The sequence below is a fragment of the Ostrea edulis genome, chromosome 2, assembly GCF_947568905.1.
Source record: "Ostrea edulis chromosome 2, xbOstEdul1.1, whole genome shotgun sequence".
NCBI classification, from domain to species: domain Eukaryota; kingdom Metazoa; phylum Mollusca; class Bivalvia; order Ostreida; family Ostreidae; genus Ostrea; species Ostrea edulis.
The window spans coordinates 33,044,982-33,061,306 of NC_079165.1; the positions used below are offsets into that span (position 1 = coordinate 33,044,982).

The 16,325-nt window shown below is 35.2% G+C and overlaps 1 protein-coding gene across 2 annotated transcripts; it reads right to left on the bottom strand.

Annotated features, from left to right (window-relative positions):
• Positions 1-2,866: 2,866 nt before the first annotated feature.
• LOC125679881 (vascular cell adhesion protein 1-like) lies at positions 2,867-15,621 on the bottom strand. Of its 2 annotated transcripts, XM_056153779.1 has the most exons (5): positions 15,320-15,621; positions 4,805-4,977; positions 4,297-4,611; positions 3,841-4,203; positions 2,867-3,741 (listed from the first exon to the last, which is right to left on the bottom strand). In XM_056153779.1, the coding sequence occupies exons 2-5, from the start codon at positions 4,878-4,880 to the stop codon at positions 3,428-3,430; spliced, it is 1,068 nt and encodes a 355-aa protein (XP_056009754.1). In that variant the 5' UTR covers positions 4,881-4,977; positions 15,320-15,621; the 3' UTR covers positions 2,867-3,427. The 2 variants fall into 2 exon arrangements, with proteins under 2 accessions (XP_056009754.1, XP_048775294.1); XM_048919337.2 differs by lacking the exon at positions 15,320-15,621 and having other exon boundaries at positions 4,805-4,982.
• Positions 15,622-16,325: the final 704 nt, after the last annotated feature.

Consider the following 16,325-nt stretch of genomic DNA (forward strand, 5'->3'; position numbering starts at 1 on the left):
TGATGGCACAGCTTCAACTCATTGTCTATGGGCTTGATCAGTCCAACCTATTTCTGTAGAAAATCTGTAACAAACCTATCAACCTTTTTTATTTTGTCATGGACTAAGGCTGAGACAGTTCATTATGGTTTTGTTTGACTTAGATTTTTTTGTTTAGTTCGATACACATTCCTTTGATTAGTAGTACATGTACCTTAAAAAACAACAGTTGACTTAATGTGTAATTGAGTAGCATGCCAAACTTTACACACGCAACTTTCTAGTTTAATTTAGAAATTCAGATTCTCAGCGATTTTTGAGAAATAAAATGTGTGGTTGTCAATTCTTAAAAAAAATCTGACATATACCCGGCAGGTGGATTTAACACTTAAATGACCTTTTATTTACAAACTTTTCACCTTGACATGAAAACTTTATAAATACATGGCAAGACTAAAAAATAAATTCCTGCTTGTTTGACAGGGGCATAAAAACAGTGAAAGCAGAGTGTAACTTTTACATAATTGGCAATATGCAAAATTAGCCCATGCTTTTATATCCCTATATGCATATGAAAAATAGGCGCATTGTCATCTGACAATGTATCAAAGTATCTATCATATCATGTGAGGGGAGAAGGGGTCCTACTAAACAAGAGAACTCTGTAATCTCAATCCCAATCTAATATTAACATAAGAAACTGAAAATTTCATGATAATTCACATTTACTAGAATTATTTGTCATATTTGTTTATTTTGGACATGAGAAATTTTTTAAAATCTTGACAAATTGCAATGTTGGACAGATCCTGATTTTATATATACAATACAGGCCTGGAAATTATGGAGCGGCAAAGGGAAAGCATTTCTTCCACAAACTGAATGAAATAGGTTATTTATATATAGATGGAAATTTGTTAGTTTGAATACATTAGCATTATCATCAATAACCAATGCAGTTAAACAGTCTACACACTTTTGATAACTAAAAATCCCAAGGGTTTCTAGAGTTCTCTTAGACAGAATGTTCCATCAATAATATGATAATGCCCTACAGACCTGGTGGTGAGGTCATGTCCCGAGATACAGTCAGATCATTCTAACTATAGTTCTCCGATTAGTGGGACCGTGAAAGAGGGAGGTATAGTTTCTGCCCTATCGAGGAACTTATCGGTGGCAAATGTAAAATGTATAAAATACATCCACTATTTAAACTGTAAACAATAGACAACGACGATACAACTACATGACAAAGTACTTAGGTGCAACTCTAATTTACAGTTAATAAACATTCTAATCTAAGGAGTCACATTATTACTATCTAAATTTTTGGTACAGGTAGCAATCATTTGATGTTCTTTATCCAATCACAGGGGCCTGTCACGAAATATTTGCATTCTTTTATATATGACCCTTAAATAGAGAAGGGTCATATATAAAAGAATGCAAATATTTCGTGACAGGTCCCTGTGATCCAATACACGTATCAACACTTCGCGAAAGTTACGTCCCTTGTCCGCCATCTCCCGGATAAAAATCGTATTTCCCTACGTTGGCCTTTGTAATTTTCCTATCTGTAGCTTTAACATCTGTTATTTTTCCATCAATTGCAGTCAACTACAATATGCCCCAGATTGGGGCAACCCATTAACTTGTATGAAAACTTGGTAATTGGCTAAAATTCAAAGTAATAACATCTTACATTTGGTAAGGTAAAGAAGGAAAACTGGGTTTTTCACCGATTGACCTTTGGCTGACCCCGCAAAGGGACGTAACTTGCGGCGAAGTGTTGATACGTGTATTTATACTTTTAGTATGGGGCATTCTTTGGACTCTCTATTCATGGTTCCTTGAAACACTTCTTTGACATTTCACATTCATGGTTAAGAACTGCTGGGAATATAATGCTCTACTGTACACAGGGCCTACTTCGACCCAAGACTGGCGAGAGTACTGACGCCTGTGTAAGCTACTTTTTGTGTTTCAGCGCCTGAATATCTATTTACGTCATCCCGAGCCCGATCACAATGTATCTCGCACAGACCGAGCACCCCGCTGCTCACTTTGCAGGATCAGCAACGGTTTATTCAGTTTTAAAATAAAGTCGGTAACTAAATTTTAGTAGGACCGTAGATAGGAAGGGAAAAGTATTCTCTTTAGAGAAGTGCCTGTCCAATTTCTTTAAAGAGAATAGATTGAAAGGTAGAGATCGATGGATGGAAAGAACAACCCTGTTTTGTATTTCCCACTATAACTTGGGGTCTCATACGATTGTCCTATTTTGTGTTTTGGGGGATCCGAACTATAATCATAATTTGATTCTTTGCCCCAAACGCAAATACAACAAAATTGTTTATTATAAAGAGACTACACGTTTACATTTACCTGGTTATCTATATAGGCCTAATCAGACGGGGAGGATTTTTATGTACAATCATATTATGAAATGTTTTTAAATAAAGCTACTACTACCTCTGGGATTTTGTGACAATGAAGAGGCTTAAATAAATCGACCGACCAATCACAAGCCAGCATTTTTCAGAGCACGTGCGAATGCCTGGCATTTTCCAGAGAAAGTTCGGATCTAGACCGATGACCTATAGCTTTGGATAGATGAGAGGTTTCGAGGTCTAAAATATATAAAACTGAGTTAGGGAAGAAGACCAAATTAGAAATTGAAGATTGAAAATACGCTCAAATACTATATATCATTTATTTTACATGAAAATTATGCATTAGAGTTTTTAAAAGTGCTAACGTTGTTCGAATGTTATGCGAGTCAACCATTCGCAGTCCTCTGTGAAATTAGACAACCTGATTAGTTATTTTATGACATCTTATATGCAATATGAGGTATGATAATAGAAAGATATACTATGATATTTACCTTTATTGGTTTCGAAGATTCAACCCTTGACACACAAAGCTGCAAAAGACTACGAAAAAACCTGGAAAATCTTAGAGTAAAATGTTTAAAGTTTTCGAGAAAGAAAACATTTGCACCACATCATTTGAAATTTTCTGTACAGCAGTATTGCATGATATGTTATTTATACTCACACTGCTGCAGAAAACAAAACAAAACAACTACATGTACATGTATACAATCTCCTGAAAAAAAATCATGGATTACTCAAGGTATTTCCAACATGGTGAAGGAGGATCGTGCAATAGCGAGATGAGCGGTAGATGAATGTGTACCAGTAACGGTCAGTAACCCAAGCACATCATTAAGTCCCGATAACCCTCTACACAGAACTGAATCTTCCCCAGAGCAATGACAGGAAGATTTCATGTTCAGTGTAAAGGGTACATGTTACATTTCATCACGCATAGCGCAAGGTTAGTAGTGTGTGAGACATAAAAACAATATAGATATCTCATGCAAGGTAAGAAATCAAATTACCATATTTTATGTATTATTATATATGTACAAGTCAAAGGTCAACTAATACTCACTTCCGGTCACAATCAGTGTGGTGGCACCACTGTTGCCTGTTCCCGCGGTGTTAGTTGCGGAACACTGGTAGCTTGTAGCGTCACTGAGTACAACATTGGTAATGGTTAAGTTAGCATTACTAGTAGTGGACCCGAAAAACCGCACATTATCAATTGCTATCCTGTTGTAGACGCCATTGATCAGTCTACTCCAGTAGACGTTTGTTGCTGGTGGCAATGCTGTCTGAACTTCACAACCCAAACGCACCGTCTGGCCAACTTCAACGGTGTAACTACTATTCATGATCTGCACAATGGGGATTTCTTTAAAAAAGATGTTTACAGGTGTTCATAATGTCCCGACTAAATGTAAAAAAACAAATGTGTTTATTATATGCAAGTATTTGGATGAAATGATCTTACGCTGTACAAAGATAGCTGAACTGGCTGTTTTTGTAATGGTTCCACCTGATGCTGAATTCTGAGTCGTTACACAGAACAGAATCTTTCCGTTGTCATCAGCGATAGGAACCCAACTAAGTAAACTACTCTTGGTCAGAGTACTATCCGCATTGGTGACTGTGCTCTCGGACACTCGAATCGTTCTTCCCGACACTCCCTGTTGCAGATCTAGAGAGTTTTCGACCGAGGTACCCAATTTCCAGTTGATATTTGCGACTGGGTATCCATTACTGGCAAGACAGGTATAATTATAAGTTCTACCGACATCAAGTGCTGTTGTTGCTGCTGGAACGGGTCCAGCGAGGACGGGACTACCAGCGGGGACTATGAAGGAAAATCATTAAACACTAAAGACTTTATTTTCATCGAAAAATCAACCAAAAATAAAACACGTGTTTAAAAAAGACTGTCAATTACCGTATACTTCTATATTCAGGGATCGTGCAAGTTCACTTGATAACGAAGAACTGTTGACCTTGCAGATATAGGACACAGAATTATCCGACCTTGACACTTGGAAAGTGTAGTTGTTGTAAGTCGCAGTGGTGGATCCAAATGTATACACGCCGTCTCCGTTTCCATTTGGACTACTTCCTGCATCCACCAGTAGTGTATTTTTATACCACCGGACAGTAGGTAGTGGATTGCCTCCATAAGACGTACAAGTCAAGGTCACCGTATCGCCCTCGTTCGTTGAGTCAACAAGGCCGAGGATTGGGTTGCCTGGCAGGGCTGCTCGTGAGAGAGAAAATAAACCCATTTACGATTTGCATGTCATGATTGTTTTCATAATTTCAACTGATACTTCATAACAAATGAATTTTTATTGTGTGACCTTTTTTTCTGAAAACAATTAAGTTATATCTTACTCACCACATACAAAACATAATAATATTTTCTCAAACATTTCAAAAATTTTACTTACAGGATTGTGAATAGATCCCACGAAATAACGAAACAATTATTATTAACAGCATTGGATCTGGAAGAGAACCCTGCATGACGGCTTAAATCTTGCATACAGCGCTGTGGCAGTCTAACCGAAATGTTCTCCTATCGAAATTTTGTCATTTCTGAATAGCATTCATTTTATGGAACCTGAAATGATAATAGTATTTTTTCTTAAAGCTCAAAGTAAATGACAATTTAAAACGATTGACAATTTTATCATTGTGTTGCCTTAGTAGTTACTTTTTTAAAGATTTCAACTCAAGTACCACGAATTTCAAATGTCAGTCATCTTCATACTGTACAAGCCTCTTTGTAATGTCTTAAATACAATGTATATGTATAGAGGTTTATTTCTACCTAAAATATTAGTTATCAGAGAAATTATACTTTGATAAAGCGATTTATACAAATAAAAACATAGAAGTATATATCAGTTCCATAATCTTGAAATGCTAGTGAACTCAATTTTCATTATGTACCTTACTAGTGGTACTATTTCAAACTTTTCTTTCGTGAGGGTCTTCATTTACAAAATTACAAAGTGTGGATTATTATGAATATTACGAATGTCTTGTAAAATGTATTTTGTAAGATTTAATTTGTAAAATGAAATAAGAGGCCCATAGACATTAACGGTCACCCGTACCATACAAAAAAAGCCCCCCCCCTCCCCCAAACAAAAACAAAAAACCGAACATTTCTAGAAGAGCTGCATTTTGGTGCAATGTGTACATATTGCAAACTCTTGAGTACCAAATGACTTAATTTTTTGGGACAAAAAGTACATAACGTTTATTTTTCCTACTGTTTCTCAGTTAAAAATGATGTCCTGGACAAATATTTCTAACGTATTAATCAGTGACCTTGGTCTTGACAAGAGACAAAGTAGACAGGAAGGACAGAAGTTTTGCATGTGAACAGACAGGGTGCAATCTAATTAAGATCCGCTCCTCTACGATACGCTTCAATACATCATATCGTATTGTATCCTATTGTATTGAAGCGTATCGTAGAGGAGCGGATCTACAAGTCTAATTTAAATTATATTGGACAAGGTGATTCCTACATAACATTGAAACTTTGTTTACAGGGGGTGGGTACTATTATACACTGAATTTTAAAATTTTCAAGATCAACGTTTTCAAGATCAAATTTATTTTCACTACTAGTATCTGATCAATATGGCCCCATCACAGGGCCTCAACTCTTGACCCAGGGGCCAGGAAAATCACATCTCTGGTAAAGGCCTTTAACTCATTATAATTATGCAGTTAGTTTTGTGCTAAGTGTTCAGGAATATAACGAAAATTCATACAAATTTAACGCTTTTCCACTACATGATCCATATACATGTACTTATTGTTACGCCCTAAAGCCTGAATTCCTCAATGACCCATGTGACCTAAAATGGAAACAACCGTTTTGACCGAAATTGACCTCTGTTATTCGACAATAGCTAAACGTAATCCGCATAACCCAGTATTAGCATACCAGAGTCGAGTTAAGGAATTTTTAGAGCGATCTAAGATTGGGCATTACGCTAAACTATAGTAATAATTCTGCGTTTACTGCTTCAAGCGTTGCACGATTATCAACCCCTAATTAAAATGAGTATTGAATACAAGTTAAAGACTCATTTGCATGCCATTTATTTTATTACTGCCTTAATTAACAAAACCGTTTATTGCAAAGTTTCGAAATCGTAAATATTTGAACGTTACATATTGATGAGGTAAATGAATGCTGACAACACAGGTTGACTTTAGAGTTGCTAAAGTCCTTTCTTTGTTACAAGTAAATTACGATAAATTTAATTTTGACATACTCATTCATCATGTATACACTTGTGTGATCCCAACACATATTTCGACTGAAGTACCCGAGTGTAAGTTGAAAAAAAGACGATTAACGTCTACGATGATACTACCCTAATTTTTACCGATTTTTTCATTGTTAACATATTGTCTGTATAAGTGGGTTAGAGCAGTCAGGGGGCGGGGGGGGGGGGGGTTACAGCACGTATCCTTGCTTAATGAGGACAAAGGTCAAACAATTTACAAATCAAATCTTTAAAAAAAAATCTAAATCTGAAATACTTCGTTTTCCTTTACCAGACCATGGTCTAATTACACGTGATGTGGAATTCTAAAGGAATTTATCTGCAAACCCAGGACGTAATCCATGCGAAACCTTCTGATTTGAAATATATATATATCATACAGTACATGCGATAAAATGCTTATTTTCTAAACATTAGAATTGAAGGACTAAGCTAACACTTCTTTTCCGCGGACATTGAACTGTTTTATTTGTTGAAATCGATTTTGGCAATGTTAATTTCAGTCTTTCAACATCTGTTTCAGGTTCATTTAATGAAACATGTTACACATAGCGTGGTTTTTATCATTCAAGTTTTATTCAAGAACACTTAATGGTAGGTTATCATTTATCTCAAATAGCGTCAAATGTCACACAGATCTCTAAAATATCTTATTTCAAATTGGAATTCTTAAAACTTGATACCCTGGCATTTAAATTCCCCATATGCATTCCTATGTAAAGCTGATGAGCTGTTTGATTTTAAATGTGTTATTTGTTTTAACAGTGGCCACACTGGTCCTTACAACACGAAGTCGTGCTGTATTTCTTATATGATTATTCAAAGGGTTATTTTTTTTTTACTTATACGGTAAAATTCCCAAAATTCAACATTTTTTTTTTTTTTTGCCTCAAAATAACAAAAAGACGTTAAAGTGTGTAATGGCACAAATCAGCCACCATACCTAGCCTCTAGGTTTTGAACGCAGCCCTGGATTGCCTTGGTTTCAGCTACATGTATATATACACATACGTTATACATTTGTATAAACGTGTATAACCGACCGGCAATAAAGAAGAATACTGTTTTAATGTATTATATAGATATTTTGATATACATCAGCACCACTACATTACACTTGTAAGATAAAAATTACTAAAGTAGTATTACATTACACAACATATGTAAAGTGAAATTTTAAAATCATCATTATTTAATGTTTAGAATTTTTGGATGTTACGTGTAACTTGATTACATTAATTAACGCATCCACCGAAAATGCATAACTATGAAATGATTAATAAACATTATCAAGGGATCCGGAGCTACAGACCATATGGCTAATTTCCCACCCCGTAAGATCCGCCCGAGCATACATTTTTTCTGTCAATTATGTTTATCAGTAGAAATCATACTTTAAAGAAAAATTGAAACTTCTTTTGTAATTTTTTCCCCATATATTAAAGAATTTTAACAAAGGTAAAAAGAACGGTAAATATTAATTTACGCAAAGCCGTATAATTATATATGATCAGGAAATGAGGCAACAGTTACTTTTGATTCCAAGTGTTCATTTCCCCATTCAGTTTCAGATACTACCCCATATTTGTTCCTTGAACGTACATGTGAAGTGAACCGGAAAAAAAATTATCAGTTCTAGCAATCTTAGGGTCTTTGATCTACACATTGGGGTTCAATAAATTCTGTACACAATTATATTTTATCTTGCTCTAACCATTTATCAAACTTATTCTCCTTTTTAGATCCATGTCGCAGAAGAAAATCGTATTCATTTACTCCAGATTCTCTTAAGAAAGCTGCCATACATTGATAACGTATTTTATTTCATTTAAAACGTTATGAAGCACCAAGGGCCAAATAACAGATCATATCGCCTGTCTCCATTCATGCTTTTATCAGGAACGACATCACTACGCACACGTGTATGTTAGACAGTGCAAAGTCAGTACTCCTGTTCACCATTTTCTACTTAGCAACGTTCAACACATTTATACAGCTATTATGTTTTAAAATGTGAATATTAACAAAGGTATACCACATATGCATACATTGTGTATACAAATTGTTTGCGAGTTTTTATGCCCCCGGGATCGAAGATCGGGGGGATATTGTTTTTGTCCTGTCTGTCATTCTGCAAGTCTGTCATTCTGTCTGAAACTTTAACCTTGTTAATAACTTTTGAACAGCAAGTGATAGAGCTTTTGATATTTCACATGAGTATTCCTTGTGACAAGACCTTTCCGTTGATACTAAACCTTTTGACCTTGACATTTGATCTACTTTTTAAAAAATTGACATTGGTCATAACTTCTAAATGGTAAATATTAGAGCTTTCATATTATACATGAGTATTTCTTGTGACAAGATCTTTCTACTGGTACCAAGATATTTGTCCTTGTGACCTTGGTCATCTTCGGAATTGGCCATTATCGGGGGCATTTGTGTTTCACAAACACATCTTGTTGATTTTCTGAAAGGTTCGTACAATGGATGCACGGGATTAATTTGCTTAACTTGAAAAATCGAGTATGCAGACGACTTACATCCATCGTTCTCTACCTCATAGTACAAAAAAAAACAAAAAACAAAAAAACAAACAAAAAAACAAACAAACAAAAAGACAAAACCAACAACAACAACAACAACAACAAAAAAACTATGTGTAGATTCCTTTTTTATATATATTGATTTGAAGATATCTTTTCATGAGTTGTTTTTCTAATATAAGTTGCAAAGTCCCCTGCGTATCACAGTTTATTTATGGAGAATTATAACTGATAAAATACTGGTAAATATAAGTACTACTCCATATAAACTGTGAATTGGCAGCCGCCGTATAAATGAAGTGGCGGCCACCAGTTGAATTAAGTGGCGGTCGCCTGTTAAAATTAATCGTAATTCTAAACCCTGACAGCTACCAGTTTCCGTATACTAGTAAATGTCTAACCATATAGGTAGAACTTTAAATAAGAAAGTAAATAATTCTAACATGATCATGTAAAAATCAAACCATGGAGCAATTACCGTGCATAGAATAACCATGGAGTTCTTTAATTGTCCGTATTGAAAACAAATTTAACATCTTTTTCGTTTGATTGAGTCATCTTAATGATAACCTTCGCCAGACACCTGCGGTCGCTAATTGGAGAAGCTAGACCCACTGTGAATGTCCAGCAACATTTTGATGCGCATTTTAAGTAAGTACATGATAAATAACCTTTATGCAAAGAGAGGGAACGAGTCCATCAATCTATCAATGTTGAAACCTGGTTGCATGGTGGAACCATATCCTTGTATTTTATAGGTAGAAAGGAATAATAAAAGAAGAATAAAAACATGTTGAAAATTTTCGATAATTTCAAGTCAGATGAAAATCGAATGAAATTATTTGAAACTAACAACCTTTACTAGAGTATATGGAGTAGAATTAGATGGTGAAAATAGTATAAAAGAAATTAAAAAGCCATCAATGAATTAAAAACTGATAAGAGTTGTGTTGAAGATAATCTTGTAAACGAGATATTAATACAATGCAAGGCAGTTTTTCTTCGTTGTAACATGTACATTATTCAACACCATTTTTCGACATCGGTTGTTACCCAGAGGCGTGGTTTCAAAAAAAAAGGTGATGACGATGACGCAAACAAGTACAAGGGTGTTTGCATGATCAACTGCTTCGGTAAATTGTTCCCTAAAGTTGTTAGAGAAGAAAAAAGTATCATACATTATCTGATGCTCAGTTTTGAAGCAAGTTTTATCTTGCAATCTTTAGACGGTAAATTTTGAGTAAGAAAATACGGGTTATTTTGTAGATTATCAAACGGTCTTCCATTCTGCGGATAGAACAAAATCATAGAGAAAACATAATTAAGGAGTACAAGGGAAAATGTTTAGTAATATAAAATCTTTGCATAACAATGTTATATGTTGTGTAAAATACATCGTCGGAAGCCCACGGTTGATTACGCTTCGTTCCTCTCTCCATCACCCGTGGGTTCATTCATTCCTATACCCGCTCATTCTCATGAATAATTAATGAGGCGATTTGATTGGGCGCTCATCGTATACCCTGAGCAAATTTGTCCAATCAACAAGACGCTTTCAGCCCAATTTTGGTACACAATTCTTGTGATAGCAAAGTTAAGTAGAAGCCACCTTTAAAAACAGAAGAGTTTCATTACCATAACGATTTCTTTGATATTTATTCATGAGAACGAGCGAGTAGGAATGGATGGACCCACGGGTGATGGAGAGAGGAACGAAGCGTAATCAACCGTGGGTTTCCGACGATGTGTAAAATACGGTAATTTTGTACGCGAATACTTTTACAGTAAACACTGGCTTGATAAAAGGTGAAACTCGTCGCCTGTTGTTTTCTTTGTGTGTAGATGGAGTTTTATATACAAGAAATTAATTTGTTTTACTTGTGTATACAAACGATATGATGAATTTGTTCGAAAACCCTGACAACTTACAACACATGATTAACTTATTGTATAAAGATATGTATTCTTTAAAATTGAACAAACACAAAAAATGTTGTATCTAGAAATGGTGGTAAAGTGCACTTAGCATCAATTACATTACTTTTTCGAGTTTGTATACTTGATAACACACAACTTCATTCATCTATCTTAGCAATAATCATAAGGGCTCCTAAACAAGACCACTTGTCATTGTAGAATTTCGTAATATGCTGAGTGAATAAATGAAAATCAGTGCTTCACGAAACGCAACTCTATATTTAAAAAAACCCACCGTGGTAATCATGCATATTGCATTAAAGTCTTCATGTTTACGGTACACCGTATGACTTGAAATAACTTCTCTACATTTTGTCCTCCTTTGTGTGTTTGTTTGTTCTTTGGTTTTGTTCGGTAACAAACGAATACTTTACGGAACTGAAAATTTCCAATGGAATTCTTTGCTATCTCCCGGCATGTCTTCATAGCACCAAACTTTGTTTTACACGCATGTCGAACACATTCTCTAAATACGATAATTAAAACCTTGTACGGACTTTTTTGTAGTCACTTATCATATTTCTTGTTTTTTCTTCTTGGCACAACGCACAGTTTTACTAATAATTTGACTTTCAGATCATACATGAGTTGTGGGTTTTTTTTTAATTTGGAAGTGCTTAATGTGTATCTTATAATCAAGTCCGAGTGATTTTCGATGATAATTTTTTCAATCAAAGATAGTACACTACCAAATAAGATATGACTTTTTATAATTCTACTACATCTGTTCCCATAATATGAAGTATTCGATGTCATAAAAATGATTTTAAAAAAAAGACAAAAAAAAAAAAAAAAACCCACAAAAAAACCCACCAAAAAAACACAAACCAAGATGTGTTTGTGAAACACAAATGCCCCTGATAATGGTCAATTCCAAAGATGACCAACGTCACAAGGACAAATATCTTGGTACAAGTAGAAAGATCTTGTCACGAGAAATGCTCATGTGCAATATGAAAGCTCTAATATTTACCATTTAGAAGTAATGACCAATGTCAAAATTTTTTTAAAGTAGGTCAAAAGGTTTAGTACCCATGTAATGGTCTTGTCACGAGGAATACTCATATGAAATACCCAAGCTCTAACACTTACTGTTCAAAAGTTATTAGCAAGGTTAAAGTTGCAGACGGGATGACAGAATTACAGAATGACAGACAGGACAAAAACAATAGCCCCCCCCCCCCCCCCCCCGATCTTCGATCTCGGGGGCATAAAAAACAAACATAGTATACATTTTCATTTGATTATAAAATTACCTGTCAGTCAATATCACACTTATTCAAGCTAAAAAGAACCACCGCACCTTACAATATCATACAATCTTTGTATTCTGAGAGAACACAACGTAATAATTGTTGTGTCATGATAAATATCTTTTTGAGATTAGATGTATGGGGTGTGATAGTTTCTATCAGATGATCAAGATGGCGTGGGAACGGAGAATCAACAACTCCAAATGTTGTCAACACTAAACAATAGTAAACATACCATATGGTATTCTCTGGTATTTTGATTTGGTTTGGTATTTTTTCCCCAATACCAGTGACTTTTACATTGTAACTTGAAAATGATTATATGAAATTTTACAAAGCAATCGTGCAAAAATTTATCTTGAGAGACACTAGTACGGAGGTGTGAAATAAATGGGAAATCTAAAGAATCAATGAAATGCAGCTAGGAATCCTAAATATCCACAATGTCCCGTCGATCAAGAACTTTGATGTTTTGCACTCGTTGACTCCCCCACCCCTACTTTGTTCCTAAGAGGGCTATTTTATCTAATCCCAGACGAGTGATATGTCACATGACCACCAATCTAAACCCTCAAGACCTTTCCAATCATATGTCATATGACCATCTATATATATAAAACATGAAGACCTTTGTCACATGATTACCTTTCTAAATCAATGATATGTCACAAGACCGCTATCTAAAACTTCAAGACCTTTTTAATGTCACATGACCACATTTCTAGTTCTTTCTGCTTTGTGACATCTTATCACCCATCTCATATTGACCCTTGGAGGATGACCCTTTCGAACTTTTGTTTCCAGTGACCAATGTACCCCTTGACTATGCCTTTACGATGACATATCCCCATCTTTATAAACAAGAGTCATTTCTGTGCAATACGCAAGTTCCGAGTTACCCAAAAGTTATTTCCCTTTGTCGAACTCTTTCGCATTTTATGACGTATGGTGGGTACACAATGTAGACATTATATCGTAGACTGGCATTGTACATAACGATTACGTACGATTAATGTAATGAAAGCGTAACTTTTGTTTATATCAATCACTGGTATGCATATTCTGGCCATATCAAGCATAATTTGTTTGAATAAGATCATCAAATTGGCTATTGAATCATTATTCGTTACCTCTTCTACATGAGTGACGCTTTTATCAAAGAAAGATGGCAATTAACAATATTTGTTTGAGCCATTTTGTTATCCAATACTCATAAACTCACTAAAGTTGCCTTTTCCCTCAGATAGGATGGTCTCAGAAACTCTGGATATCACCTTTTAAGAAATAATACAACGATAGTAATTAGCAAATGTACCCACTGTCATCATATTTTACGTCATAATTTACGGAAGAGTTTGACAAAGGGAAATAACTCTTGGGGAACTCGGAACTTCCGTATTGATGACCCTACCATGATATGTCATAACGTCACTTTTGAATTATCATGTACTTTCGGTATCTGATTCAATAGCCCAATTTTAATTTCACAGTTTTGGTGTACTCCTCCTCGATAGTACTATGTATCAGGTTTTCTGACATGTATACAGGAGTAAAGAAAACAAAATGTGTTAAGAACATCTTACCACCATCCTTGGGCCCGAACCCAACTAAGGAGCGATAGATTACATAATTTTAGTCGACTCCATACCTTACAATCAGAGTGTTTGCTATACTTCATAAAAATGACCGTATTACATTAAATATCATCATTATATAGCTATACAGCTAGTCAGTAGTGAAAATTCAATGATTTATAAATGCACTTGATGACCCATAGAGCATCACCCCTCTCTGTAGCCTCGACCCCAGGCCAAGTTGACAATTTTAGTTGAGCTCTTTTCGCACGCTCATAAAACCTTGTACAAATAATGGACCTCCTAGGTTGCACAGCGAACACCCTAACCACTAGGCTACCGCTGGTGGTATAAAGTTATATAAGAACAAGATGTGTATGTAAAATACTGATGATTCCATATGGCAGCAAGGCTGATGTGACCAGGATTAAACTTTTCATAGGTAGATCAACCCCAATGTCAAGAGATCAAAAACTTTGGCACCCAACGAAATGTCTAGTCACATGGAATACACACATAAAATTCGAAAGCCCTAGCATTGCCCGTTCCAAAGTTATGACCAAGGTTAAAGTTTATCAAATGTAGGTCAAATCCCATGGTTGAGGTCACTAGATGAAACATTTTGGTAACAAACAAAAACAAAAAAAAAAGATCTTGCCACAAGGAATACACATGTGAAATATGAAATCCCTTTAACTATCTACTAAAAAGTTATAGCCAATGTTAAAGTTTTTGTGGACAAAGAAACCAACTTACAAAAACTATAAGCCTCCGAATCTCCGATTAAAGGAGCATAAAAATTCACTTCCGTCGAGTTCGAAGCATAATTTGAATTTAAAAACGTAAGTTTGTCTTTTGTGTCATCCCCAAATTATCGTTAAAGTTGACCATTTTAATGAGAGTTTGGGTATTTAGAAATTTTTCCCTCATGGTCATTCACTGGCATATTTCCATGACCTGTTATAAACACTGAAAAACCATATTCATGATAAATGAGAAAAATGCATAATCAGCTAGCAGCAGTTAAATAATTATAGAAGCATAATTTTTGAAACTTTTAGATGATTTATTTTTGATTTGCATGGTGGTTTTGGAAAGCAGACGAATGTAAATTTAACTCGAAGGTACACTTCACCCCTAAACGATAGTATTCCCCAACAGAAACATACAGCAAGCATTTAAGATTGCATAGAATTCCAAGGAGTCATTTTCGATATGTTCTACCATTTTTATTTTAACATTTGTTTAGTAAATGCAAGAGCAACACTTCAATCTGAAAAAAAATATTTTAAAAAATACCTGCAATGATAATTTCTTTGTCTGCAAAAGCCGAAAATACTCCGCGGACCACAGATTTCCTTCCAAACGTCAGTATGAATACGTTCATTTAACTGATGCGACAAATGACAAACAATGGGAGAAGTCAGACACGGCTATTAGAGGATTTACAACATTCAAATGAGATACACGAGTTCTTGGTTACCATGCACCAGGCATACAGGCGTGAAGATTTGAATATGATCAGGGTAATACACAAGGAAACATTTAAAACAAAGACTGTACCATTTATGAAGACCAATCTCTGTTGATTGTGAGGTCAGAATTTGTTTGATCTTGTCGGTATATGTCCCGTAACGTAATTGATGCAGGATGTGTTTAGGTAGCATTTCTTAGATCAGCATAGACATGTCATCCTAAGAAGCAATGAATAAATAAAAGAAGAAAAACACAAAAAGCCAAAAAACAGCGAATTCAGAAATTAGTGTGTGTAAACATTTATTTAATCCTTCTACTACACTACATGTAGTAAACTATTAGTTCCATGTGTTATATTATGTTTAAACTTCTTCGTTCAATAAATAATTATTCACGAATTATGAACTATACCGTGTACAATTCTTTAAATCCAATGAATAGAGGACCTCCTTACACATTAATGAAGTATTCACAGTTATAGACACATGTTCCATTACATTGGCATCTATCTTCGTAAGCCAAGGGGTTTTGATCCGCTAGCTCACAGAGGAATACTGAAGAGCATTATCAACCGTAGGGACGGATCTTTAGGTCGAGTTTCTGCTCTCTCTCCCGATTATATTCTTTTTCATCAGGTATTCATCATGATTCATATACAATATGTATGTGTTGCTTCATATTTTGCTTATAATGAGTGAAAGGGGAAGATAACGAACGATGATCAATCTCATAACTCCTACAGGGAATACAAAATAGAGAGTTGGGTAAACACGGACCCCTGGATATACCAGAGGTGGGATCAGGTCCTAGAAGGAGCAAACATCCCCTG